Source organism: Sapajus apella, unplaced genomic scaffold (assembly GCF_009761245.1).
Source record: "Sapajus apella isolate SASKATOON/1434 unplaced genomic scaffold, GSC_monkey_1.0 scaffold43, whole genome shotgun sequence".
NCBI lineage: Eukaryota > Metazoa > Chordata > Mammalia > Primates > Cebidae > Sapajus > Sapajus apella.
This window is the reverse complement of record NW_022436983.1, coordinates 10,646,171-10,671,198: the sequence shown is the minus strand read 5'-3', so window position 1 is coordinate 10,671,198 and position 25,028 is coordinate 10,646,171. Positions and strand designations below refer to the sequence as shown.

The window sequence follows — 25,028 nt, the reverse complement described above, 5'->3', positions numbered from 1 at the left end:
AAAAAAAAAAAAAAAAAAAAAAAAAAAAAGCACATTTTGATTCAGTAGGTCTGGGGCCAAACCTGAGATTCTATATTTCTCTCTCTCTTTTTTTTTTTTTTTTTTTGAGATGGAGTTTTGCTCTTGTTTTCCAGGCTGGAGTGCCATGGGGTAATCTCGGCTAACTGCAACCTACACCTCCCGGGTTCAAGTGACTCTCCTGCCTCCGCCTCCTGAGTAGCTGGGATTACAGGCATGCACCACCACACCCAGCTAATTTGTATTTTTAGTAGAGATGGGGTTTCTTCATGTTGGTCAGGCTGGTCTCAAACACCTGACCTCAGTTGATCCACCCACCTCAGCCTCCCAAAGTGTTGGGATTACAGGCGTGAGTCACCATGCCTGGGCCTTTTTTTTTTTTTTTTTTTTTTTTTTTTTGAGACAGGGTCTCACTCCGTCACCCAAGCTGGAGTGCAGTGGCACGATCATGGCTCACAGCAGCCTGGACCTCCCTGGCTCAGGAGATTCTCTCACCTCAGTCTCCACAGTAGCTGGGACTACAGGTTTGTGCCACCATACCTGGCTAATTTTTTCAAATTTTTGTAGAGATGGGGTCTCACTGTGTTGTCCAGGCTGGCCTTGAACTCCTGGGCTCAAGCAGTCGTCCAGCCTCAGCTTCCCAAATTGCTGGGATTACAGGCGTGCACCACCACTCCTGGCCACATTCAGTGTTTCTGCTAATGCTCCTCCTGATGCAGATATCTGTATTCTCACCCATCTGCCAGCTGTGTGGCCTCAGGAGGTCTCAGTGTCTCTCCAGGATTCAGTTCTTCCCCTGCATATTATTTATATGAACAAACATATATTCACAGCTTACTATATGCCAGGTTGCCCTGGGTGCTTGCTAGAAAAACAGAGATGAAGAAACCACATACCAAGCCCAGGCAGGGCTGGCAGACTGAGGACCTAAAGGTCCAACTATAATATTTAAAGACTCTTTGGGTTTGAAAAGATCATGACTCACTGTCAGAAATAGGACGACTAGAGCTTCATCTCCCAGAAGACAGCTCTCTAAACACTATGACCAGGATCCCCCGCTGACTACTGTCCTCAGAATCGGGGTATATGAAACCCAGAATTAACCTCAAGAGAAATTTAGCCCAAACTCTACTGTGCCGTTTTACACATAGGAGAAACTAGAGAACAGACGCATGAAGAATTGGGTGGGGAGGAAATTACTGGTTTTCCAGCTATGCCTTCAAAGGCAGTCATGTCCAATAGGAATAAAATATGAGCCACAAAAAATTTAATAGGTGGCCAGGCGCGGTGGCTCATGCCTGTAATCCCAGCACTTTGGGAAGCCGAGGCAGATCGCCTGAGGTCCGGAGTTCGAGACCAGCCTGACCAACATGGAGAAACCCCATCTCTACTAAAAAACACAAAATTAGCCAGGTATAGTGGTACATACCTGTAATCCCAGCTACTCAGAAGGCTGAGGTGGAAGAATGGCTTGAACCCAGAGGTTGCGGTGAGCCGAGATCATGCCACTGCACTCCAGCCTGGACAACAAGAGCAAAACTCCATCTCAAAAAAAAAAAATAATAATATATAATATCAAATTTTGTGGTAGCCACATTAAAAAGAGTAAAAAAAAGCCAGGCACAGCGGCACACACCTATAATCCTAGCACTTTGGGAGGCCAAGGCAAAAGGATTTCTTGAGGCCAGGAGTTTGAGACCAGCCTGGGGAACACGGTGAGACCTTGTCTCTACAGAAAAATTAGAACAATTAGCTGGGCATGGCGGAGCATGTCTGCAGCCCCAGCTACTAGGGTGGCCAAAGAAGTAGAATTGTTCGAGCCTGGTAGGTCGAGGCTGCGGTGCGCTGTGATGGTGCCACTATAGTCCAGCCTGGGTGACAGAGCAAGACCCTGTTCCAAAAAAAAAAAAAAAGAATCAAGTTTCCATTTCTGAGTAGCATCACTCCCAGGATCACTGGTTTCATTTTTATAGACACTGGATCAGAAAATTCATCTTTCAACTAGAGGTGTAGCTTTCTGTAGTCAAGTTGAATAGAATTACACTTCTGAGGCTGGGCACAGTGGCTCACTCCTATAATCTGATAACTTTGGGAAACTGAGGTGGGAAGACCACTCGAGACCAGCCTGGGCAATAGAGAGAGACCTTGTCTTTACAAAACATAAAAAAACGCAGGGCACGGTGGCTCATGCCTGTAATACTAACACTTTGGGAGGCTGAGGTGGGCAGATCATGAGGTCAGGAGATCAAGACCATCCTGCCTAACACGGTGAAAGCCCGTCTCTACTAAAAATACAAAAAATAACCTGGGCGTGGTGACAGGCACCTGTAATCCCAGCTACTCGGGAGGCTGAGGCAGAAGAATTGCTTGAACCCAGAAGGCAGAGGTTGCAGTGTGCCAAGATCGTGCCACTGCACTCCAGCCTGGGTGACAGAGCAAGATTCCATCTCAAAACAAACAAAAAAATGTAGCCAGGTAGAGTTGTGCCTGCCTGTGGTCCCAGCTATTTGGGAGGCAGAAGCGAGAGGATCGCTTGAGCAAAGAAGGTAGAGTCTGCAGTGAGCTGGGATCATGCCATCAGCCTTCAGCCTGGGTGACAGAACAAGATTCTATCTCAAAAAAAAAAAAAAAAGAACAAAAGAAAGGAATTACACCTTACCTCTGGAAGAGAGCTTAAGTGTGGCTGAATCTAACTTAGAATATGATTTTGCTGAAGATGAGGTCAAAGAGCGATGGCAGGCTGGCACTTGGAACCACATTTCCAAAATTCTGGGTGTAAAATGCTCAGCACAGTGCCAGACACCTGTGCCCCAAAGTGTCAGAGAAATCTCAGCCACCTTCTTTTCCTTCCCCTCTCCAGCTTTTGCGCCAAACCATCCTGTCCCTGGAGAAGTTGCTCAATTAAAGCGAGGTGAAATTCCACGCACAGTTTGAAGGAGGAAGTGTCATTTTCAGCTTGCCTGTAGGTGCACCTCGTTACATAAGTGGCAGTATGACACACCAAACTGATGAATGTCTGTTGCACACCCATTACAGCTGGGAGAGTCACACAGGCTTTCCCTGGGAGAATAGTGGTGTGGAATTGAGGCATGGAGTTGCAAAAATTACTTTTGTCATCTGACGAGTAGGGCCAGTTCCAGGGTGTTATTCCCAGAGTGCTTTTCTGCTGCAGCATAACCTCAAGAAAAACCAGTTTCAGGAGCACCACACCTAGGATCAGATGATGCAATATGATATTAGCGTCTCATTGCATCAGGGTGCCTGACGCATGTGTCTTTTGAGCTGGCAAAAAGCATTATAATGGGGCAGGAGAAAAAAGGAAAAGACTTGCTGGCTGAAATCTAAAGGTACTGTCAGTGCTGTTCCTAATTGGCCACACAGGGTGTTGAGAGGGTAAACACCCAGCCACCCGCCTCGGCTGACAAGCATCAGCATGCCAATTCCTAAAGGGGACTTGATGGCATATTTAGGCGAAATTCTTTTCTGGTGGGTTCTACTTATGCTTTATATCAAAGCATCAAAGTTTAATCTCTCAAATCTTTTTAAATGCAGGTCTATTAAGAAGAGGCTTTCAAAGGGTGCTTCTATTCCATCTTGACCTTTCTGAAAATCTCTAAAATGTACCAGTTGATTTCTCATTTCCAAAGTTCTTTTACGTAAGCGCTCTCGGCTCCCTTGACACACAGACTTTTTGACTTTAATCAAATACCTTAGATTTGGGCCTCTTGGTTTCTGTCTTCCTTTAAAGGACACTTGATGCTTCCCAATCCTGTTTTTTGCACTAACAATGAATGAATGAATCACAAAAATCCTAGAACTTTATCCTTCTTCAGGAAGTTGTCTAAAGAAGGCACTTCCTTGTGCAGTACGCCGAAGGAAAAAAGAAGCGGGAGAAAAGCTCTGAGAAGAGAGCCAGTGATGGTGAGATCGTGAGATCGTAATGGAAGTGGGGTGGAGAGGAGGAGGGGAGAGACCAGTAGGAAGCAAGCAAGCCTTTTTCCACCCCTCCCAGGACACGTGAACGAGATCAAGCCTCACTGTAGTTCACGAGGGTCTATGCAGGTCCCCCACCCCTGCCTACCTCCTCAGCCTCTTAGCTCTTCTCATCCCAGCCCGACCTGACAGCTTCCCTCCCAGGAGGTGTCTCTCAAGATCTCGGGATTTGGAGCATCCCGTTTACCCCACCTGGTCTGGAATACTTTTTCCTGCCCCCTTTCATCTCGTCTTATTCATCCTTTAAATTGTTCGGCATAACTTTCCACCTAAATGCCTTCCCTGACCCTATAATAGGATAAATCCCCTCGCCATAATGTTCCTACACAGGTGTCACTTTGTAAAGCTTATCACTCTTGTAATTACTTGTTTAATGATCTGTCTTTCCGTTAGGTTGTGCGTTCGTTCCACTAGTGTGGAAACCGCGTTCCCTGGCTCTGCAGCCACTGTGGGTCTTGCATGTACTGCGGGCTCAGTAAATGTTTGTCAAAAAATGAAAAGTTCCCATCAAAACCAGCTTCCAGTGCCTCCGCAGCCCTCAAATTAATGACGAATTAATTCACTAACACAGCAAACCTTTATGTGATTCTTCCGTGTCACAGTACTTTGCTACATACTGGACACATCCATAGGCAAATAAAACTTAGCTTCTCCCTGCACAGGAAAAAATTATTCAAATTGTATTCATCTTTCATTCCAATCGCTCAATTAGGGCACGTCCCTTGTTGGCTGCTGCGTGAGCGAAGTAACTATTTTCCAGCGAGTGTCCTCAGGCGACCTGTCTAGACGTGCCCAGGAAAAACAATCCAACATCCTCCTAAGCCGCAAAGAAGTCCCTGACGCGCAGGCCGTACCGCGTGGAAGGCCCGAGGCGCGCTCGCGGGCCAGCGAAAGGCGCAGCCTGGCGGAGCGGAGACCCGCGGCTGGGCGCGCGGCGCGGGGCGCAGGCTCGGATGGGCCGGGCCGAGCAGGGCGGGGGCGCCGGCGCCGGGTCCGCCGGCCTGCAGGGGGCGCGCGCGCCCCGGACCCCGCGCCTCCCGCCCCGCCGCGCGCTCGCTTGCCGCGCGGCCGCACATGTGTTTCTGTTTTGTGTTGTAGCATTTGTTCTGGAAGCTCGTATTTACATTTTAAGTGTATCTGGTGAGTGGGCTGGAGCCCTCGTCTGGGCCGGAAAAAAAAAAGCCCTCCGATCCGTTTTTTAGTTGCTTCTGTTCCTTTTTTCTCTCCGGTTTCTCATCACTCCAACCAGGTAGGGGCTGAAAATCGACAGTGATCAGTTTGTGGGGTCTAGGAAAGTTTTATTTCCCCCCCCTTTTTTTCAGAGAAAAGGTGAAAAATAAAAACCTGGGGGAGGGGGGCTGGGGGATTGAAGGAATAAAAAGAGGAAGGAAGGCGGATCCACGTGGTTTAATCGGAGACAGACAGAGATCCCATTGTTCAAAATCAATTAAAAAAAAAAAAAAAAAGGCAGACAGGGGAAAGCGCAGGGACGCTGGCGGCGGAGCTGGGCACTTTGCAGTCGGATCAGAGACCGGCGGGGCCGCACAGCCGACAAGGGGGCTGGGAGGGGGTTGGGCACCATTAAAGTTTTTATTTTTCGTGTTGTGCGAGCAGGTGTTTGGGGCTGGGGTCCGGCTTTCTTCGGGCTCTTTCCCCCCTCGCCAGGGTCAGTCCACCGGAGGGATTCGGCTAACTAGAGCCCGAGGTCGGAACCGCCGAGCTGGGGCCGAACGGGGTTCCCGGGCTGTCGCGGGGTGGGGAGAACGTTGCATTAAATGCAAGGAGTGGATTTTGAGTGGGGGGAGGCCGCGGAGACAAAAGCAGCAGGTGGGGTGGCCGGGGACAGGGAGCTCCTTGCCACCGAGGTGCCAAGGGGGAATCTTGGAAGTGTCCCAAAGCCACCTTTAATGAAAAATCTAGGAGATTGGAAGCTCCTTTTACTTTCCCTTTACTTTTGGGGTGCCAGGTTGCAACTGTGATGCTTTGTGGGCAAACCTAACGAGGACAGGCCGAGGGTCTCCATTCTCCCTCCAGCGGATTGCCTCCGGGGCTCCCGGCTGCCCTGCGGGATTCCCCGTAGGAGCCGCGCCGGGGCCAGGGAGGGGCGCGATTTCCTCTCCCAACTCGCCCCCTCTCCGCCCACCCCGCGGCCGCCACTTTGGGGAGGGCAGGGGAGGAAGTGGAGGCCGGGTGGCTCGTCTCCGCTCCCCTCCCCCCGCGCAGTTTATAACCCGTCCATTGTGCGCCGCTGCCCCGTGTCTCCCTCCAGCCGCGACCATGCCCAGGAAGAAGGCGGCGGCGGCGGCCTGGGAGGAGCCGAGCTCGGGCAACGGCACGGCTCGCGCCGGGCCCAGGAAGCGCGGCGGCCCGGCGGGCAGGAAGCGCGAGCGGCCGGAGCGCTGCAGTAGCAGCAGCGGCGGCGGCAGCAGCGGCGACGAAGACGGCCTGGAGCTCGACGGGGCCCCCGGCGGGGGCAAGCGCGCGGCGCGGCCGGCGGCGGCAGGCAAGGCGGGCGGCGCGGCCGTGGTCATCACCGAGCCTGAGCACACCAAGGAGCGCGTCGTGAGTGCGGGGCAAGGCGGGCGGGTAGGCGCGGGGCCGGGGCTGGCGGGGGCAGCGACGCGGCACGGCGCGCGTTCCGGCCGGGGGCAGCCTTGCGTCGCGCTCCCTCCCGGCGGCCGGGCCGGTGCAGGCCGCGGGCTGAATCATTGCCTCCGCCTCCGCGCAACAAAAGGGCTCGGGCCGGGGCGCGCGGGCCGCGGCCTATCCGACCCCGGGCGCCTCGCGGGCGGTTGGCGGTTGGGGAGCGCGCCCGGGCCCGCGGCGGGGGAGGGGCGGCCGGAGCCCGCGCGAGGGGGTCATGGCCCCGCCTCCGCGGCTCCCTCTGCGCCCCTCCCCCCCGCCCCGGGAAAGGGGACCTCGGTAAGTTCGCCCGGTCAGGAGGAGGAAGCAGCCAGCGGCGCCACACGTCCGTGGCCGCCGGCGCGCCCGGGCGTCGCGGGGAGGGGGCGGCCGGCGCTCTGCGGGGAGCGGCCGTTTGCGCCGGGGCTTTGAGGTTCCCGCCGCCTCGGCTCCGGCGTCCGGGGGGGGCGGGGCCTGACGGCCGCCGCGCATGCCCCGTGTGGCCCTGCGCCGACTCGCGCGCCGGGAAGGCGGGGGTGGCGGGCGGCGGGCCCTGGGGCAGGGTGCGAGGGCGCATGCTCCGCAGAGCCCTCCCGGGAGGTCGGGGAAGCCCCCCGGCTGAGCGATGCTCTGGCTTTGTTTGCCGCCGGTGGTCTGAAGCTGCAGGTTGCTCGGGATGGGCTCTGTGGTAGCCCCCCAGTGCAGAAGCATCTCCTAGGGTCTTGCGCGCACTGCTTCTGTTGGGTGAAATCTTAATTAAGGTCGTGGCTGACTCAACTTAAAGTTCCCGTAAAAACCTGCAGAGCCAGAGATCTGAGCTTGGCATCTGCCACCACATCGTCCCTCCCCCTCGCCCCCGAACTTTTTCCAAGTTTGGTGTGGTGTGGGACATGTTTATCAGAAGAGGGTCTCAGCTTTCACCAGATTCTCAGATAACCCCCAGAGACCAAGAACTTCCACTTGGGGTTTTAGAGCCTGACACTCGGAGAGGTTTTTTTTTTCCTTCCATAAGTGCCCATCTCCTAAGGGTGTTGAAGGGTTAACAGCAGAGTGCTTTCCTCCAGAGAAGCTCAGGCAGTGTCTAATAACACCTTTTCTATGTCTGCTTTATAGCTGGGGAAACGGGCACAGAGTTTGAGGGCCTTGTCCAAAATATGGATGGAACTGGATCTCCAAATGCTGTAGCCCGTAATGTCCCTGCAGATCGCACGTGGGAATATGCTTTGTAAAAGTGCCCTCTGGATGAAAGGGTTAACCTGTTAGGCAGTGGAGGAGAGCCTGTCAAAAGCTGTCAAAAGGTCTTGGATCAGGCCAGACAAGACAATGGCCGAAGTATGGAGAAACTGGAACACAGGAACTGTTTTCCTTTGACATCTAATCTGCTGTGCCAGACTCCAGACATCTGCCCTCCAAACACAGTATGTTAGGACAAAACTGAAAAGAGAGGCCAGGTGAGCTTCCCCCTCGCCTGTATTCTATTTTGAGTGAGTTTCCAGAAGCAAGATTGTTTGGATATCCAGGTCTCCAGTTGTCAGCTGAACAGCTCCAGACTGTTGGAGCGATGAGTTTTGTCATTAGAGTAAAAGATCCTTACCCCATGCTGAGATTGACCCCAGAAGGTAGTGACAGTGAGTGTGGGGGGGGACACTGGCTGTCCCTGGACCACCTCTGGCTCCAGCTGCGCTGCTTGAAGCTGGTTTGTCAGTGGAAATGGCACATTTGCTAGTCTTTTTTTTTTTTTTTTTGAGGCGGAGTCTGTCTGATTGCCCAGGCTGGAGTGCAGTGGTACAATCTCGGCTCACCGCAACCTCCACCTACCTAGGTTCAAGTGATTTTTGTGTGCTGATCAGCATCTCAAGTACCTGGGATTACAAGTGTGTGCCACCAAACCTGAATAATTTTTGTACTTTTTGTAGAGACTGGGTTTTGCCATGTTGGCCAGGCTGGACTTGAACTCCTGGCTGCAAGTGATCTGCCTGCTTCGGCCTCCTCCCAAAGTGCTAGGATGACAGATGTGAGCCCTGCTTCAGGCTGCGTGTTTGTTAGTTTTTGGTTTTTTTTTTTTTTTTTTTTTTTTTTCTGGGATGGAGTTTTGCTTCTGTTGCCCAGGCTGGAATGCAGTGGTGCAATTTCACCTCACTGCAACCTCCATCTCCTGTGTTCTAGCAGTTCTGCTGCCTCAGCCTCCTAAGTAGCTGGGATTACAGCGCACGCACCACACCCAGCTAATTATTTTGTATTTCTAGTAGGGTTTCATCATGTTGGTGAGGCTGGTCTCGAACTCCTCACTTCAGGTGATCCACCTGCCTCAGCCTCCCAAAGTGCAGGGATTACAGGCGGGAGCCCCTGTACCCTGCCACGTTTGTTAGTCTCAATGTGAGTAGAGAGCAGTCTTTTGCAGCTTTTTAAGTTCCTGTTTATACAATAAGTCATTACGTTATGTATGTGTGTGAGCGGAACTCTAAAAGCTACATCTTCCTTCCTCTATTCACTTAAAAACCAAGAGGGCCTGTGATGCCCATCTTTTGGGCTGTCAGTACCGGTGCCATCCTAGGATCAGAGCATCTGGGAGACTGAGGGTTCAGCAAATGATGCCATTTTATGCCTCATGGAAAGTGCACACCGTACATTTAAGTTTTGCTTTTGTTTTTTTGAGACGGAGTTTTGCTCTTTTGCCCAGGCTGGAGTGCAATGGCACCATCTCGGCTCACTGCAACCTCTGTCTTTTTGGGTTCAAGCATTTCTCCTCCCTCAGCCTCTGAGTAGCTGGGATTGCAGGTGCCCACTGCAATTTTTTGTATTTTTAGTAGAGACAGGGTTTCGCAATTTTGGCCAGTCTGGTCTCGAACTTCCGACCTCAAGTGATCTACCCGCCTTGGCCTCCCAAAGTGCCCCACATTTAAGTTTTGTTAGCATCTACTGAGTTTGGTCCATGGTCAGGACTGGGTCCATGCAGCGCCATTGCCTTTCCACACGCCTAGGGCGGCCCTCTGCCCCTTGTCCTGGGTTGGTCTCCCTGGCCCCAGGTTTCTGGTCTCTGTCTCTCTGTTGAGCAGTCCTAGGGACCCTATGTGCTATCACAGCCAGACGACAGTCCTTGTTGCAGAAAGAACCTTTTTACTGAACATTTTGCACGCCTTGCTCCTGCTCAGGGTTGCCAGAAGGATGTGTGAACTATGTTGCTGCCGGGCGCGGTGGCACATGCCTGTAGTCCCACCTACTCGGGAGGCTGAGGGGGGAGGATCACATGAGACCAGGAGTTCTGGGCTGTAGTGCGCTATGCCGATTGGGTGTCCGCACTGTCTGGCATCAATATGGTGACTTCCCGGGAGTAGGGGACCACCAGGTTGCCTAAGGAGGATGAACCAGCCCAGGTCGGAAACGGAACAGGTCAAAACTCCTGTGCTGATCAGTAGTGGGATCCCGCCTGTGAATAGCCACTGCGCTCCAGCCTGGGCAACATAGTGAGACTCCGTCTCTTAAAAACAACAACAACATCAGGAGGCTGAGGCAGGAGAATTGCCTGAACCCAGCAGGCGGAGGTTGCAGTGAGCCGAGATCGCGCCAAAGCCTGGGTAACATGAGTGAAACTCCGTCTCAAAAAAAAAAAAAAAAAAAAAAAAAAAACACGTTGCCTTCAGTGACCCCAAAGCTGCAGGTGTCAGGCTTATAGAAGATGATCCAAATTTCCCTGAGTGAAAGATGTGCATCTTATAGAACATTCTTATGGCAGAAGAGCATTGTCATTGCCTAGGTGTTAAGAAAACACTCAAATTCTTTTCTCCTCTGCTCTCACACCACACTCAGCCAACACAAGACTACTTCTCCCCTCCCATCCCCCACCAGAGACAGACTGTTGCTCTGTCACCCAGGCTGGAGTGTAGTGGCACAATCTCCGCTCACTGCAACCTCCATCTTCCGGGTTCAAGCAATTCTTCTGCCTCAGTCTTCCGAGTAGCTGGGATGACAGGTGCACAGTACTGCGCCCGGCCTAATTTTTGTATTTTTAGTAGAGATGGGGTTTCACCATGTTGGCCAGGCTGGTCTTGAACTCCTGACCTCGTGACCCGCCTGCCTTGGCCTCCCAAAGTGCTGGGATTACAGGCGTGAACTACCATGCCTGGCCTCCCAGCACACAACTTCTGTGACCAGACGTAAAGGGAGGTCTCCCCCTACCATCAAGCAAGCCATCAGTTCTGCAGCACACACGGCTGGGTGTACTCCAGTTAATTTCTTACACTGTCTACCTGGAGGTAACATCCGATTCCACAGCTTGAGGGTTCAGTCCTCAAGACTGTCCCCCCACCCCAGACACCAGTGGTAAGTCCAGGCCCCGGTTGCTTCTGACTAAGCAGCCTCAAGTTGGGGCTCCCATGACCCCCTTTTGGTGTCGATTTATTTATTGAAATGGCTTATAGAACTCAGGGAAACACCAGTTTATTGTAAAGGATGTTACAAAGGCTATGGACACAGACCTGTAAGGCTAGATGTGGGGGAAGGGGTGCCATGCTACTGTGCCCTCTGGAGACCACCCACCTGGAATGTGTTGAGCTCTGCACAAGCCCTCTGACCAGTCCTTACAGGTTTTAATGGAGGCTTCATTATGTAGGCATGGTGGATTAAGCCATTGATCATCAATTTAACCTTCAGCCCTTCCCTTCCCCCTGAGGTTGGGGGGTGGGGCCGAAAGTCCCAAGTCTCCTACTGCCCCATCCTGCAGCCGCCTGGGGGCTGCCAGTGCCAGTTGTTAGCATACAAAAAGACATCATCGCTTTGGAGATTGCAAGGATTTGGGAAGTTTGCATGCCAGAAACTCCAGATATTTATGGCACAGTGTCACACTAGGATGGCTTCTGTCCTAATTCTTTGTGAACCTCATAACATCATAAAGCAAGTCAAGGCAGCAGCCTTGGCCAAATCCTAGAAAACAGGTGAGTGTTGCAAGCTGCCCAGGTCTGTAGTTTTTCCAGTCTTGGGTTGCCAAGGTTGTGTGGACCCTGAGACAGATGTGTTGACTCTGAAAGGACTAAATGAATAAAACTGAAAGCTGAGCTAGAAGTCTGTTTCAGCTGCTGGCCCTTAGGTGATTGGTCGATGCCAACATTGTTCCCAGGAGTCTTTCCTTCCCCGGAGCAGAGGCGCTCTAAGTGGACATATGTTAAAAGGTTGACTCTGGGCCCCATAAACCTGCCCCTTACATTTGGATCATAATTCAAAAATTGCTTGAGACTAGAAATCCCATTTTGTTGATTGGAGAAGCTCAGTGCCTTTTCTGGCCATGGACGTGGGTCTCTGCCCAGGTTGCTGGAGGCAGCCGGGTGAAATGACATGAAAATCGCTTATCTTGTTGGGGAGACTGCCAGGCTGTCTGCTGCGTGGCTTTTATACACAAGCAGTGTCGCAGACATGGAGTCTATCGTCGGGGAAGGCTGGATTCAGCCTGGGAGGGCACGTAACTTCAGATGCCCACACACCCGGTGGGCAGAGCCCACAGGCACAGGAGTCTCCGCATCATCGGCTGCTTCTGATCTCTGATGAAGAGAAGCACCCTTTAAATTAGAAGGAGTCTAAGAGTTCTCTATTACTTGATTTAAATGTTTATTCCATGTAAGGCTAAGGAAAGAAGTTATAGAGAAATAAAAGAAAGCAGCTTAGAGCAAACGATTGTGTAAATAATAATGAAGCACACTAACCTCCATCTAATGTGTGCGGAAATAGTGTCCATGACATAAAAACTGGAATAGGAATCCGACCACTGTCTCTGGAGTAGACTCAGTTTACCAGAGTTTTTCACATGTACACACACACACACACACACATATTTTTTTTTGAGATGGAGTTTCTTTTGTCACCCAGACTAGAGTGCAGTGGCACCATCTCAGCTCACTGCAACCTCCACTTCCCGGGTTCAAGCGATTCTCCTGCCTCAGCCTCCCGAGTAGCTGGGATTACAGGCATGGGCACCATGCCCAGCTAATTTTGTATTTTTAATAGACATTGAATATATGTTAAAAGGTTGGCCATAGTTGGTCTTGAACTCCTGATCTCAGGTGATCCGCTTACTTCAGCCTCTCAAAGTGCTGGGATTACAGGTGTAAGCCAGCACTCCTGGCCCGCAAATATATTTTTATTGGCGTGGTTGGGTTTGTGTATAAATGGTCAGCTACCTTGATGGGCCAGTGTTCATGAGCCCTTGATCAAAGGTCCAGGTAACCCCGGAAACCTCCTCCCCAAGGCCAAGGCCACTTTGGTAAGTTCTGTGTGTCTGAACCATGCCCTCTGGCCTGATGGAGCTGAGGATTCTGGTGTGGTCTCAGCACTGTGAAGTTTTTGCTGCAGTGGTTGTGTCTCAGTGTCGGGTGGTGTGACTTCATTTGGTGAATGCTGAGCACAGGTACCATGAACCTCTGCCTGCCTGGTCCCCAGTTGCTGGCATTCCCGGACTCTTTTCTAGGCTTGCTATCTGGCCTAGGAGCTTGGTCTCCAATGCCTTAGCGCCCTTCCTGGGTCTCTACTGCCCCCTCCATGCCAACTTGAGAAATGGTAGAGCACAAGTCAGTGCCTTGAACAGAGGACCCAGGGTCCTCTCCTTTCCCAGGGACTTTGACAGAAGCCATTGACTGTAGACCTGTAGAATATTCCAGCCAGGCCTGCCAGTTAAACAAAGAAGGGGCGATAACCAGGGGAAAGTAGGCTCCAATTCAAGTAACCTGAGTCTGTGGGTGCTGCAGGGGCTGGGCTACCCTGATTAAGGTCATTTTCTAAATAATTTACATGTGTTGAAGACATTCTCCATTTCTGTGTTGTTTCACTTCCCCTCCCTCCTCCCCTTTTTTGAGACTGAGTTTGGCTCCTCTTGCCAAGGCTGGAGTGCAATGGTGCAATCTCAGCTGACTGCAACCTCTGTCTCCCGGCGAGTGTTCGGCCTCAGCCTCCCGAGTAGCTGGGGTTACAGGAACCTGCCACCACTCCCAGCTAATTTTTGTATATTTAGTAGAGATGGGGTTTCACCATGTTGGCTAGGCTGGTCTCGATCTCCTGACCTCAGGTGAACCACCCACCTCAGCCTCCCAAAGTGCTGGGGTGATAGCGGGAGCCACTGCACCTGGCCTCACTTCCCCATTTCAAGATGACGGCAGGATGTATTCCTGTAGATGGGCAGTTTTCCTCCTGCCACATAACTTGGGTGGAGCAGGCAAGTGTGACGGAACCTGTATCTTGGGGGATGCCTAGCACATTAGGTTTGGGCGTGTAAAGTTTCCTGTGAACTGGAATTCATTTACGGGAAGATGTGTAGCCTTAGAAATGTGTGAGCAGTACTGCCAAAACATACAGGTGGGGCGATCACACTGTAGAGGTGAGGACGATTGGGCCTTTTTTCTTTTTCTTAATTTTTTTTTGAGATAGGGCCTGGCTTTGTCACCCACCCAGGCAGTGTGATCTTGAGTGCAGTGGTGTGATCCCGGCTCGCTGCAGCCCATCTCCTCGGCTCAAGCGATCCTCCCACCTCAGCCTCCCAAGTAGGAGCTTGGGACCATAGGCTCATTTTTGTATTTTCTGTAGAGATGGGGTTTCGCCATGTTGCCCAGGCTGGTCTCTAGCTCCTGAGCTGTAGTGATCCACCCACCTCGGCCTTCCCAAGTGCTGGGATTACATGCGTGAGCCACCATGGCTGGCCAGCCTTTTTTTCCTGAAGCCTTCCAAGAGCAATTCTGTAAACAGAAGGAAACCCCTTTCCTTTTCACGTCCAGGAATAATGATGTTTAAGAGCAGAAAGTGAGAGTAATGAATGCTTCCCTTGCCAGTGTGGACTGAGTGGGGTGTTCAGAATGGAGTCTTCGACTAACAGTCTACTTTAAAAAGTATATTTTGACATTTAAGGAAGCAAAATGCTGAGAATGAGTGCCACCAGAATTGGACAGTGACCTTTTTAAATGACACAGATTTTCATTGACAGTATGAGAGTTGGTAGCCCTGATGGCTTTCCGTGTTGAGAGACTGAGGATGAACATTAGAGCATGCTGGCTGCTGTGACCGCCTGTCCCTGGAGAAGCCCGGCCCCTGGGAGGTCCTGCTTCACTCACCATTGGCTCCCTGGCTAGTAGACAATGGCGTGAGGGTGCCATCAAAGGCTACCTACGTCAGACCACACATACCCACCAAAGCTTTGTTCTCTCCAGTCTTCCTCCAGTGGAAAAATCGAACCCCGTTCTCTCCTCTTTTTCTTCCTGAGTCCCCACAGAAAGGCTCTCAGCATAGTGGGCGGCAGAAGTGACTTGGGGCTTCTGAGGTTTGAGGTCCCAGACTGTGCTTGCCATGTGAAATGTACACTTGGCCCTGCAATGGGCCGGATTTCATGCCCCTGAGTGTCGGCAGGCTTCCTGCAAATACCTCCGGACGTCAGTTTGCAAAGGGGAGGAGCCATGTCATTTGGCTTATTTTTTTTAGTGTTTTGCAAAAGCCATTTTAAAGAGAAGTCAAAGGATAAAAACGAGCCTGGGCTTAGCAAGTGAGCAGCCGTGGGCAGGTTTGGGGTTGCCCGCATTGCCACTTGCTGTGAGGGAGGGAAGGAAGGTGGGGAGCCTCTGTGTGGAGGTCACAGGTAACAGAAGGGGTAACGGTGAATTATTTTCTTTCGTTTTGTGCTGTCATTGACCAGCCCTGGGAGGATTGGTGCAGACTTACACGCTAATTCTTTTTCCTTTCTCTGTCTCTGCAGAAACTTGAAGGGTCAAAGTGCAAAGGGCAGCTTTTGATTTTTGGGGCAACCAACTGGGACTTGATTGGTCGAAAAGAAGTGCCTAAACAGCAAGGTATGAGAATGGTGTCTCAAAGTTCATTGAGTACTTAAGTGCTAGGTGTCCACTGTGGTTCTGTTGACCAGCTGATCACCTGCCTGGTAGGTATTTCCTTCATTTATGAATGCATTTTCAGAAGGGCCAAGTGACTTGCCTGAGCCCACGCAGCCACGGTAGTGATGGAGCTGGATTTGAACCCTGATCTTAGTTTTTTAAAGGCAGCACTGTGAAATGACTCACTAATTCCATTAACGTTAATCAGGAAAATACTAGTAGTATCCTCAAAGGAACATTGCCACCTTTTCTATCTTCCTTCTCATGTCACTGGTTTTTGTTAAAATGAAGAGACCGGCTCCGTGAGATGGTGTCAGAATGTCCTAGACATTTGTGAAATGTCAGGTGTCAAAATGTCAAACATTGCAGAAGAGTCCACGTTTTTTTTGCAAGCTGCCAAATTGTTGCAGGAACTGGTTTGACAGAACAGTCTGGAGCAGGGGAAAGCAGAGGGGTCCTTAAGAAGTAACTTTTTGTCCCATTACCTTTGGAAAACTAATGTCTTACATTAAGGGAACCAGCCCATCCAGAAGGACGGCTGGCACATAGCCAACTTTTATGGCTTCTTGATTTCATCTGGAAAGATTCCCAAAGTGCTTTCCAGCATTGCTTTGCCCCATGAACAAACATTTGCATGCTGGCACATCTTGGCACCTTAAAACAGGCGCGTTGGAGATCACCTGGTTCCATGAAAACAGCTTACGATCAGCAACGCCTGTGAGCCAGCTGAGTTAGAAGTGCTGCAGGTAGCAGCAGCGCCCCTTTTGGAAAATGCCCAGCCTTCAGGCCCAAGCCCAGGGGCACGTCCACACGGCGGCTGGTGTTCCAGGGAAGTGCCTTGTGGTCTGCAGTAATGTAAGCCCAGGTGCTGACGGTGCCTTGCTGCCCATCCTGTGCCCATATTGCATCATTTCTCAAAGCTGCTCTTCAGCTGAGTGGCCCACTGGACACTGAAGGCACAGAAGCCCAGGGAAGGGCAGTAAATAACCGAAGGAAGCCAGAGGCGGGGCCCGGGTTGGAGTCCTACTCTCTGGTTTACTCTGTTGCCTCCTGCGCATGTATGTTTGCTGTAGCTCTGGTGAAAACCAGAAGCCTGGATGTTTTGTTCCTTTGCAAGATAGCATAGCAATCCACGCCGTAGCTCTGTGACTAGGACCAGACCCCAGAGATCTGGAGGCCATGGGAATTCTCAGCCTGACTGCAGTGCCTGGGACTGCTGCAGGGCATTTAATTCGACTTGCCCCCCGACACCCCCATTCCTCCAGCCCTTCCTTGGAGGCCAGATGAAACCCAACCCTGCTTCTCACTAGCCAATGGCATCCTGGGCGCTGCAGGAAAAGATGCTTTGGCAAGTCCAGGAGCATCTGACCACCTGAGACTCCCCTTGGCCAAGCAAAGTCAAGCGTGTGGCACGGCACCCTTCCCTGTGTCCCCTGACCTCCTGTGTTGCAGCACAGGGTCATGATGACACTTGTCAGTCATGCCGTCATTGTGTCTTCATGACAGAGAGACTTTGGGTTTCTCTTTTTCCCTCCTGATTTTTGTTTAATACAGTTCCTAAATCTTAATTTAGATGCCACCACCTTGGGTTTTTCTTAAGTTTTTTTTTTTTGTTGTTGTTGTTTTTATTTTATTTTTTTTGAGACGGAGTTTCGCTCTTTCGCCCAGGCTGGAGTGCAGTGGTGCAGTCTCGGCTCTCTGCAACCTCTGCTTTCCAGGTTTGAGCAATTCTCCCACCTCCATCTCCCGAGCAGCTGGGATTACAGGCACCCGCTACCACGCCCAGCTGATTTTCGTGTTTTTAGCAGAGTTGGCCAGGCTGGTCTTGAATTCCTGGCCTTGTGATCTGCCACCTTGGCCTCCCAAAGTGCTGGGATTGTAGGTGTGAGCCACTGCGCCCGGCCGGTTTTTCTTGTTTTAATATAGACCATGAGGCTTTTATTTTTGGTTTGCTCTTTCCCCAGGAAATTGTTAATGTTCCTTTTCCTCCTTTCAGGGGAGGTGTCTGCAGGTGTGTTGCTTCAGGTGTTAGGCGGGATGAGCTGGCTTCTGCCCCCTGCGGCCAGGGGTCTTGCCTGCCTGCCCGCAAACCTGAGTGAGGGAGCTTGTGGCACCCTCTGCTGGGGGCGGAGGGTGCGGCTCAGATGTACTTCACAGGTATTTTCCAGGAAGCCAGGTGCTTGATAGAGAAATTGTAGCCTTTTTATCAGTTCCTACATTGGATCAGTCTTACACACTCGATTTGGCAGTGGCTAGCATTTCAGTATAGTCACCACAGTCCTGGAAACGTTCTTGAGAGTCTCAAGTGAAAAAAATTAAGATTGTTGGGCATGGTGGCTCATGCCTGGAATCCCAGAACTTTGGAAGGCTGAGGCAGGTGGATCATTTGAGATCAGGAGTTTTCGACCAGCCTGGCTACCATGGTGAAACCCTCTCTAGTAAAGATACAAAAATTAGCCAGGTGTGGTGGCACACGCCTGTAATCCCAGTTACTTGGGAGAGAATCACTTGAACCCAGGAGGCAGAGGTTGCAGTGAGCTGAGATCCCACCACTGCACTCCAGCCTGGGTGACAGAGCAAGACTGTCTTTAAAAAAAAAGAAGAAGAAGAAGAAGAAGAAATTAAGAAATTGGCTCTGCCCCATCTACTAACAGGGTGTGAAGGGGGTTTTGTGGGGGAGATGCTGTTTCTTTTTTCTCCCATTGAGTGCTCACTGCGTGGCAGGCATTTGTTAGGGTCCAGGCTGGAGGGAGCCTACGACTTATGCCCAGGGTGGCTTCTGGAGTGGGAGGGCAGGGGGTCTCAGGAGGAGAGCTGTGGTGGGCTGAGTGGGGCTGGGGCAGGGGAACCCTGGGTGGAGGAGATTTCTCAGTGGAAATGGCCCTGGAGGGCTTCCCTGAGGAGGGGAACTGGTGCTTAACTTGAGCTTTGAGGAACAAGTCGGAGGTGGGAAGGATCTTCTGGAAGGGAACATATGGGTGGGGCCAGGGAGTCACGAAGCAGCTGACGCACTGGTCGGCCGAGAGAGGGGCGGGAGGTGGTGGGGGGGATGCAGTGTGAGCAGGGCCCTCCTCGAAGGGCCTAAGAGACCTGCTGGGAGCACTGGAAGATGCGACACTCAGGGTCACCCCTCGGAAAGAGCCCTCTGGCCCAGGCCAGAGGCCGAAGGTAGAGGGCAGGAGAGCCTGGGAAAGGAGGGGTGGGGTGGCAGGGAATGAGGAGGAGGGGCAGGTTACTGTTGGGGCGATCGAGGTTTCCTGGGTCAGCCTCTTCCTTGGCTGACAGCTATGGGAGGCCAGCACTCCAGCCTCCTGGACAGGCCTGGCACTGGGTCCCAGGCACTTGCAGGTGGGAGCGCTCGGTGGCAGAGCACATGGGGCTGAGGCCCTCAAGAGGTGGGGCCCAGAGAGGGGGCTGGGGCTGGGTGGGTGTAAAGGTGGCAGGTGACGCCTGGCCCGTGCCTGCTCCCGCTCCTGCTCCTGGGGCATTTTACGTTTTGGGTCTTCAGAAGCATTGCAGAGGTTCTAAGTACAAACCCCATCCTCGAGCAGCCTCCCCACAGCCAGGTCAGGGTGGCACCCAAGGAACGCCTGTCCCTGGTCCCGTCAGGAAGTGGCTCCTTGGTGGCCAGTGGCATTTTGGAGGTCACCCCAACCATCTCCCAGGTGTCTAATCTGCATTCTCATTCTCTCTACAGCTGCCTACCGCAATCTCGGTCAGAATTTGTGGGGGCCCCACAGGTATGGGTGCCTGGCGGGGGTCCGCGTGCGGACGGTGGTCTCGGGTTCCTGTGCAGCACACAGCCTCCTCATCACCACGGAAGGGAAGCTGTGGAGCTGGGGTGAGTACTGCGCGCGCACTGGGGACCACTGTCCCCAGCTGTCCCCCCACAGCACTTTCTTCTGTTGGCCTGGAAAAGAGACTTGCGCCTTCTCTCTAAGGCGCTGGGCTCCTTCGTTTGCAGCCCACGCCTTTTTTCCTAATTCCCAGCATCCCCTTCCCCCCAGCTTCCTGACATTCGTCGCCTGTATGTAGCCCCTACTTCCTTGATGCCTTGTCTTGAAGCAGCATTTTCCTGAGTCTTCTGCTCGAAGCTTGATCTTTCCGATACTGAGGTGTGCGCTGTGTTAGGCAGGCTGTCCTTCCAGCAGACGGACCGTTTCCTTCCTCCTCACAGCCTGGTTTGACCTTCGACCTCTGTTCTTGCCACTTGAAATGCCACTGGTTTTTATAGCTGCCACCTCCTGTCATGGGGTGCTGTGTCCCTGCCGCCCTGGCCCTGGTGTCAGGTCCGCGCAGGTCTGGTCTGCAGGCTTGGCAGCTCACTGTCCGTGATGTCTGTTGCCTAGGGTATTTCCCCAGCTAGTTCAGTTTCCTTTTTTGGAGTTGTTTGGGTTTCTATTCTGTTTTTGCTCACCTGTGTGCTTGGGATGGGTTCCGGTTCTTCCTGTTACCCTCTGTCCATGGCCCTGCCCTCTAGCTGGCCATGCCATTCCTGCCTGTGTCCTCTTCCAGATCATTCCAATCATAGGGTATCGGCCAAAGCTCACTTTCTCCCCGCCCTTCTGGTCACTCCCGGACCCTGCCTACTGTGAAGGATGTTGGCGTTTGTCCCCACCCTTCGTGCTGGTCCTCTGGCTAGCTTGTGGTCCACATGACTGCGCTGTTATTTTGGTCTGTTTGAACCATTTTTTGTGATTTCATGAGCTGCTGTACCAAAGTCCAAATATATTAACATCTGTTGTCTTCCCTGCACTCAGCTAATTTTGTAATTCTGTTGAAAAAAGCTTAAGTGTGTCTGGCCCAAATTTATACTTTTTAGTCTCTTGGTGACATGCTGACTTTGCCACAGGTTTTGTTTTCTCCTGGCTGGCATCGAGGTGGGTCCCTCCCCCCAAGCACCCCTCCTGCTTCAGGTTCCAACCCCGAGCACAGCCTTTTATGTCAGTGTTCCAAACTTAAATACCTTATTCCTGATCTCTCACTGAGCTTTGCTTGCATGGCGGTTCTAAAAGTGTCCTCGTTCTAACCCTGTGGGCAGGGGCAGTGTGTGTCCCACCATTGAGAGGTGGTCCCCAAGCAGGCAGTGCTGTTGGCGGGAACAGGGCTGGAAGTGTCACAAGTCCACTGCTGGGCACTCTAGAAGCTAGAGGGGCATTGTCTGGTGTGAGTACAGAGTGCCACGGGAGGGTGGCTGACGCGTTGCTCGTGTGGGCTCTGTCTGTGGCCCGAGCACCCTGTCCTGCAGCACCTCAGCCCACTGAGCCCAGGTAGAAACTGCCTTGCGCTTGTTGCTCTGTGTTCTTGTGCCTTTCACCGTGAACTTGGGCAGCTCGCATTGGAAGCTGGTATCAGCCTCTCCTGCCCGAGTGCCAGAGCGTGTCCTTCAGCCCGCCATTCCTTAATTAAAGAGGGAGTCCGAGGATGGCGTCCCTGTGCTGCAGTTCCTCCTGTGGTCAGAGCCGCTGCTGCAAGCCTTCTCCAGGACAACTGGAGCTCATCTTAGGGGCTCTACTGTCTGCCTTCATCACGACCTAAGGGTGAAGAGTTCATTGTTGGAGAAGGTTGCAAAACCCCCTGGAATTGCTCTGACTTCTTGGCCTAGTAAGAGCTCTGTAAATTTCCCCAAATGTTAGCTTACATCCCTCTTAGCGGGAGGGATCTGACAGTGGCTGGTTGAATTTTTGTTTTGGAACTTGGTAGTCTGTGTTGAAACCTAGAACGAGGCATAGGGGCTCCCAGCCCTCCTTTTGGCCCATCCAACTTCCATGTCTGTTTTGGAGCTGAATTGGGTTCTGCAGAAGCCTCGGGGGCAGGGGTTGGCCCCAGGCCTGCCTTCCCCTGGAATGCACAGGTGCAGGGCCTCGGCCGCATCTGCAGCAGCTCTGGAGGTAGGGCTGGGTGTATTGTGTTCAGGGCAGATCTGTGCTTTGCCACCAGGGTTCCTGTCACTGAGAGTCCTTGAGGGGCGATCCCTTGGGGTGGAATTGGCACTGGTCTGTAAGCGTCATTTACAGGGTAGAAAAAGGAAGAGAAATAGAGAGCGGACACTAACTTAACTGGTCCTCAGTGGATGCCCAGAGCACTGAAGTGATTCAACTCTGGTGAGCCAGGTGTCAAGATGGGCGCTGTCTTAAAACACATCTCAGAGGGTAGGAACGGGGTGGTTGTCTCTCAGACACTCCAAGTGGGAACCGCGCGTTTCTGTGAATGGTGCCCATACCTCACTGAGCCACTCCCATTTCCCTTTGTAGCATGGGTGGTCCCGCTGCTGCCCCAGGGAAGGAGGTTGGGGGAGCTGCAGCAGGCGACATTCCTGTGGGCGGAGGAGGACCGGAGCGTTCTTTGCTCTGGATCTTGGCTGTTTGCTGGGAATTTGGAGGATATCTTCTGGAGACGCAGATGGGTGTCAGAATTTGAGAGTGTGTTTGTACTCGCCTGGCGGTGCCGCCTGGACCACCTTCCCTCCTCTGTACTTTCTCTCATGTGATCTGCAGGTCGAAATGAGAAGGGGCAGCTGGGACACGGGGACACCAAGAGAGTGGAAGCCCCCAGACTCATTGAGGGTCTCAGCCACGAAGTGATTGTGTCTGCAGCATGCGGGCGGAACCACACCTTGGCCTTGACGGGTAAGGAGAGGACTGCTGGGGTCTCTTATCAGTGTGGCAGGAGGCCAGATGGTCTGCCTTGCGGGGTGGGGGCGTGGAGTCACCCCTGTGCCTCTTGGTCAGGATCAGAAAGAGGCCCTGAGAATCCACGTGGGGAGTGGCCGCTTGAGGGCACTGGGCTCCCTGGTGGCCATGGGAGGCCCATCTGGGAGTGGGAGACGCCGCCCTAGTTGCTCTGCACACCCAGCTTCGGATGTGAAACGGCTTTGCTGCGAAACGTCTGCACTGCAGCTTTTGGACGTTGTCTCACTTGCCTTCTGCCTGGCAAATGAGCTGTTTTTATTATTTTGATGCCTTTGATTCTAAATCTAGTTAAAACATTCAGCATTATCTTCCCTTTTGTGATATTTTTCTTTCCTTCCAGATACTGGCTCCGTGTTTGCATTTGGGGAGAACAAGATGGGGCAGCTGGGCCTTGGCAACCAGACAGACGCTGTCCCCAGCCCCGCGCAGGTGACCCCTCCTCAGCTCCAGCTCCACGGCCTCTTGTTTCTCTTTACCTGTGTGTTTGATTTTCTGAGGTGGAGTCTCCATTGTTTGAGTTAATTCGTCCCTTGTAAAAAGAAGGTCTGGATGTTTAGTTACATGCTGTAGGGTTTTCTTTGTTTTTGGTTTTGTTATTTATTATTTTGGAGTTTTGCTCTCGTTGCCGAGGCTGGAGTGCAATGGCTCAATCTTGGCTCACTGCAACCTCCGCCTCCTGGGTTCAAGTGGTTCTCCCACCTCAGCCTCCTGAATGGGATTACAGGCATGCGTCACCACTCCCAGCTAATTTTATATATTTAGTAGAGATGGAGTTTCTCCATGATCATCAGGCTGGTCTCCAACTCCCAACCTCAGGTGACCACCTGCCTTGGCCTCCCGAAGTGCTGGGATTACAGGCAGAAGCCACCGCTCCCGGCCATGCTATAGTTTTTAACACAGGCTTAGTTTGTGGTCAGGTTGAAAACCATCCTGAAAACATTTTGTTTCCAAATGGAGAAATCTGTTAGAAATGCCTTGTCATAAGCCTGTTCTGTTCCAAAGAAATTTGCAGGTAATTGTAGTAACTTGCAAATACTTTGTTTTGACCTTGTGTAAAGTCACTCCAAGTGCTTAGAACACAAATAAGAGATGGGCAGTCCTTTTTTTTTTTTTTTTTTTTTCTTCTTCTTCTTCTTCTTCTTCTTCTTCTTCTTCATATTTCGGAGATGGAGTGTTGATCTGTTACCAGGCTGGAGTGCAGTGGCACTGTCTCAGCTCACTGCAACATCCCCCTCCCAGGTTCAAGTGATTCTCCTGCCTCAGCCTCCCGATTAGCTAGGTCTACAGGCGCATGCCACCATGCTCAGCTAATTTTTGTATTTTTTAGTAAAGTCTGGGTTTCACCATGTTGGCCTCGATGGTCTTGATCTCTTGACCTCATGGTCCGCCCCGCCTCGGCCTCCGGAGTGCTGAGGTTGGGATTACAGGCGTGAGCCACCGTGCCTGGGAGATAGGCAGTCTTTTTTTTTCCGAAGAAACTTGAGTTGGAGGGGTGAGATTTATACCTTAAAAACAAACTATTAAAGGTAGAAGAATGCTAAGTGCCTAATTAGTGATGAAGGAAGGGAGGGACTTGTTTTTATTGATCTTAAAGAGACAGTGGCTAAGCTTTGAACTCCACTCTGCTGGGAAGGTAGGGGTGTGAGGGTGTTTCTTTACCTGTCTTCTAAGCTTTGTGCCAGCTTTTGCCTTTAGAATTGTCAAGTTTATTAAACTTCCCTTTGTAACCTAGTAACTGTTTCCTACCAACATGCAGAGAGGTAGAGACTTTTTATCAGTCTTTTTTAGAAAAATGAATGTCTCCTGTCTTGTCTTTTCAGATAATGTACAACGGCCAGCCAATTACCAAAATGGCCTGTGGGGCTGAATTCAGTATGATAATGGACTGCAAAGGAAACCTCTATTCCTTTGGGTGCCCTGAATATGGTCAGCTGGGTATGGAAGTACAATTTTTAAAAGCTCTGTAATCTGTGTATATTCAGAACCAGAGATCAGTGTGGGGCTGCACACACGTGTTGAAATGTGGGTAATTGATCTCAGATAATAGCCTTTGTCCATTAAGTGGATCTCACATTCACTGGAACAGCGCATCCTCATTGACAGGATTATGGAGTATGACAATGCTGCCTCAATGGAAAAGCCGGGACTGGAGTCCAACAAAAGATTCTTTTTTTTCCTGATTTGGGAATTCATTTATATAAAGGGATTTCAAAGTTTAAAAAAAAAAAAAAAAAAAAAAAAAAACCACCTTCATTCAATTTCACATTTAAAGATTATGCCTCTATTGAAAACGAGAAAATTACACAAGTTTAAGGTTGTTCTGGAAACCCTGGCCTGGACGATTATTTCAGGTTCCCACGTGAGGAGCCCCGGTGGACCCCCTCCTCCTGCGTCATCCCTAGCCAGAACCTAGTTGTGCAGAAACCTGTTTCCTTCTAGCTCATTGGTAGAAAAGGAGAATTCTGGCAGCAGTTCCCAGTCAGTGGGGGGAGTGTCTTCCGACTCGATGGTCCCTTCCGATTCCCCTCCCCCCCACCAAGTAGGGTTCCCTGCTGCTGCTCCGCCTCCAGCCCCTCTGGGGAGGCCTCTCCGAGGCGTGGCGCGGGTGCCCTCTGCTGGCCGCGCGCGCTCCTGCAGCCGCAGCGTCTGGCAGATGGAAAAGGTAAAAATAGCGCCGAGCCCGCTGGCCTTAGCCTCGGGGAACAGTGACTTTGTGAAACTAAATATACCTCAAGTCAGAAGTGAATAAGAGAGAACAGCCCCTTACGCGCATTTCGCTTTGGTTGCCGGGGCGGAGCCCGAGACAGTTGGAGAGCGTTTCCATGGCCACGGCCCTGCTGTGGTGCCCAGC

General features: G+C 51.8%; 1 protein-coding gene and 1 long non-coding RNA gene across 2 annotated transcripts in view; both read left to right on the top strand.

Annotated features, from left to right (window-relative positions):
* LOC116566645 overlaps window positions 1–1,931 on the top strand; it is a 22,004-nt gene extending 20,073 nt beyond the window's left edge. Inside the window, exon 2 of the long non-coding RNA XR_004275941.1 lies at window positions 1,839–1,931. This is a non-coding gene — a long non-coding RNA (uncharacterized LOC116566645). The remainder of the gene's footprint in view (window positions 1–1,838) is intronic.
* A 3,124-nt stretch (window positions 1,932–5,055) lies between these two features.
* Window positions 5,056–25,028, top strand: part of RCC2 (regulator of chromosome condensation 2) — a 31,930-nt gene continuing 11,957 nt past the window's right edge. The window contains exons 1-7 of the mRNA XM_032300576.1: window positions 5,056–5,260; window positions 6,281–6,573; window positions 15,353–15,446; window positions 19,183–19,326; window positions 21,983–22,114; window positions 22,518–22,606; window positions 23,998–24,112. Of these exons, the coding sequence (XP_032156467.1) occupies window positions 6,289–6,573; window positions 15,353–15,446; window positions 19,183–19,326; window positions 21,983–22,114; window positions 22,518–22,606; window positions 23,998–24,112 (859 nt within the window). The 5' untranslated portion in view covers window positions 5,056–5,260; window positions 6,281–6,288. The remainder of the gene's footprint in view (window positions 5,261–6,280; window positions 6,574–15,352; window positions 15,447–19,182; window positions 19,327–21,982; window positions 22,115–22,517; window positions 22,607–23,997; window positions 24,113–25,028) is intronic.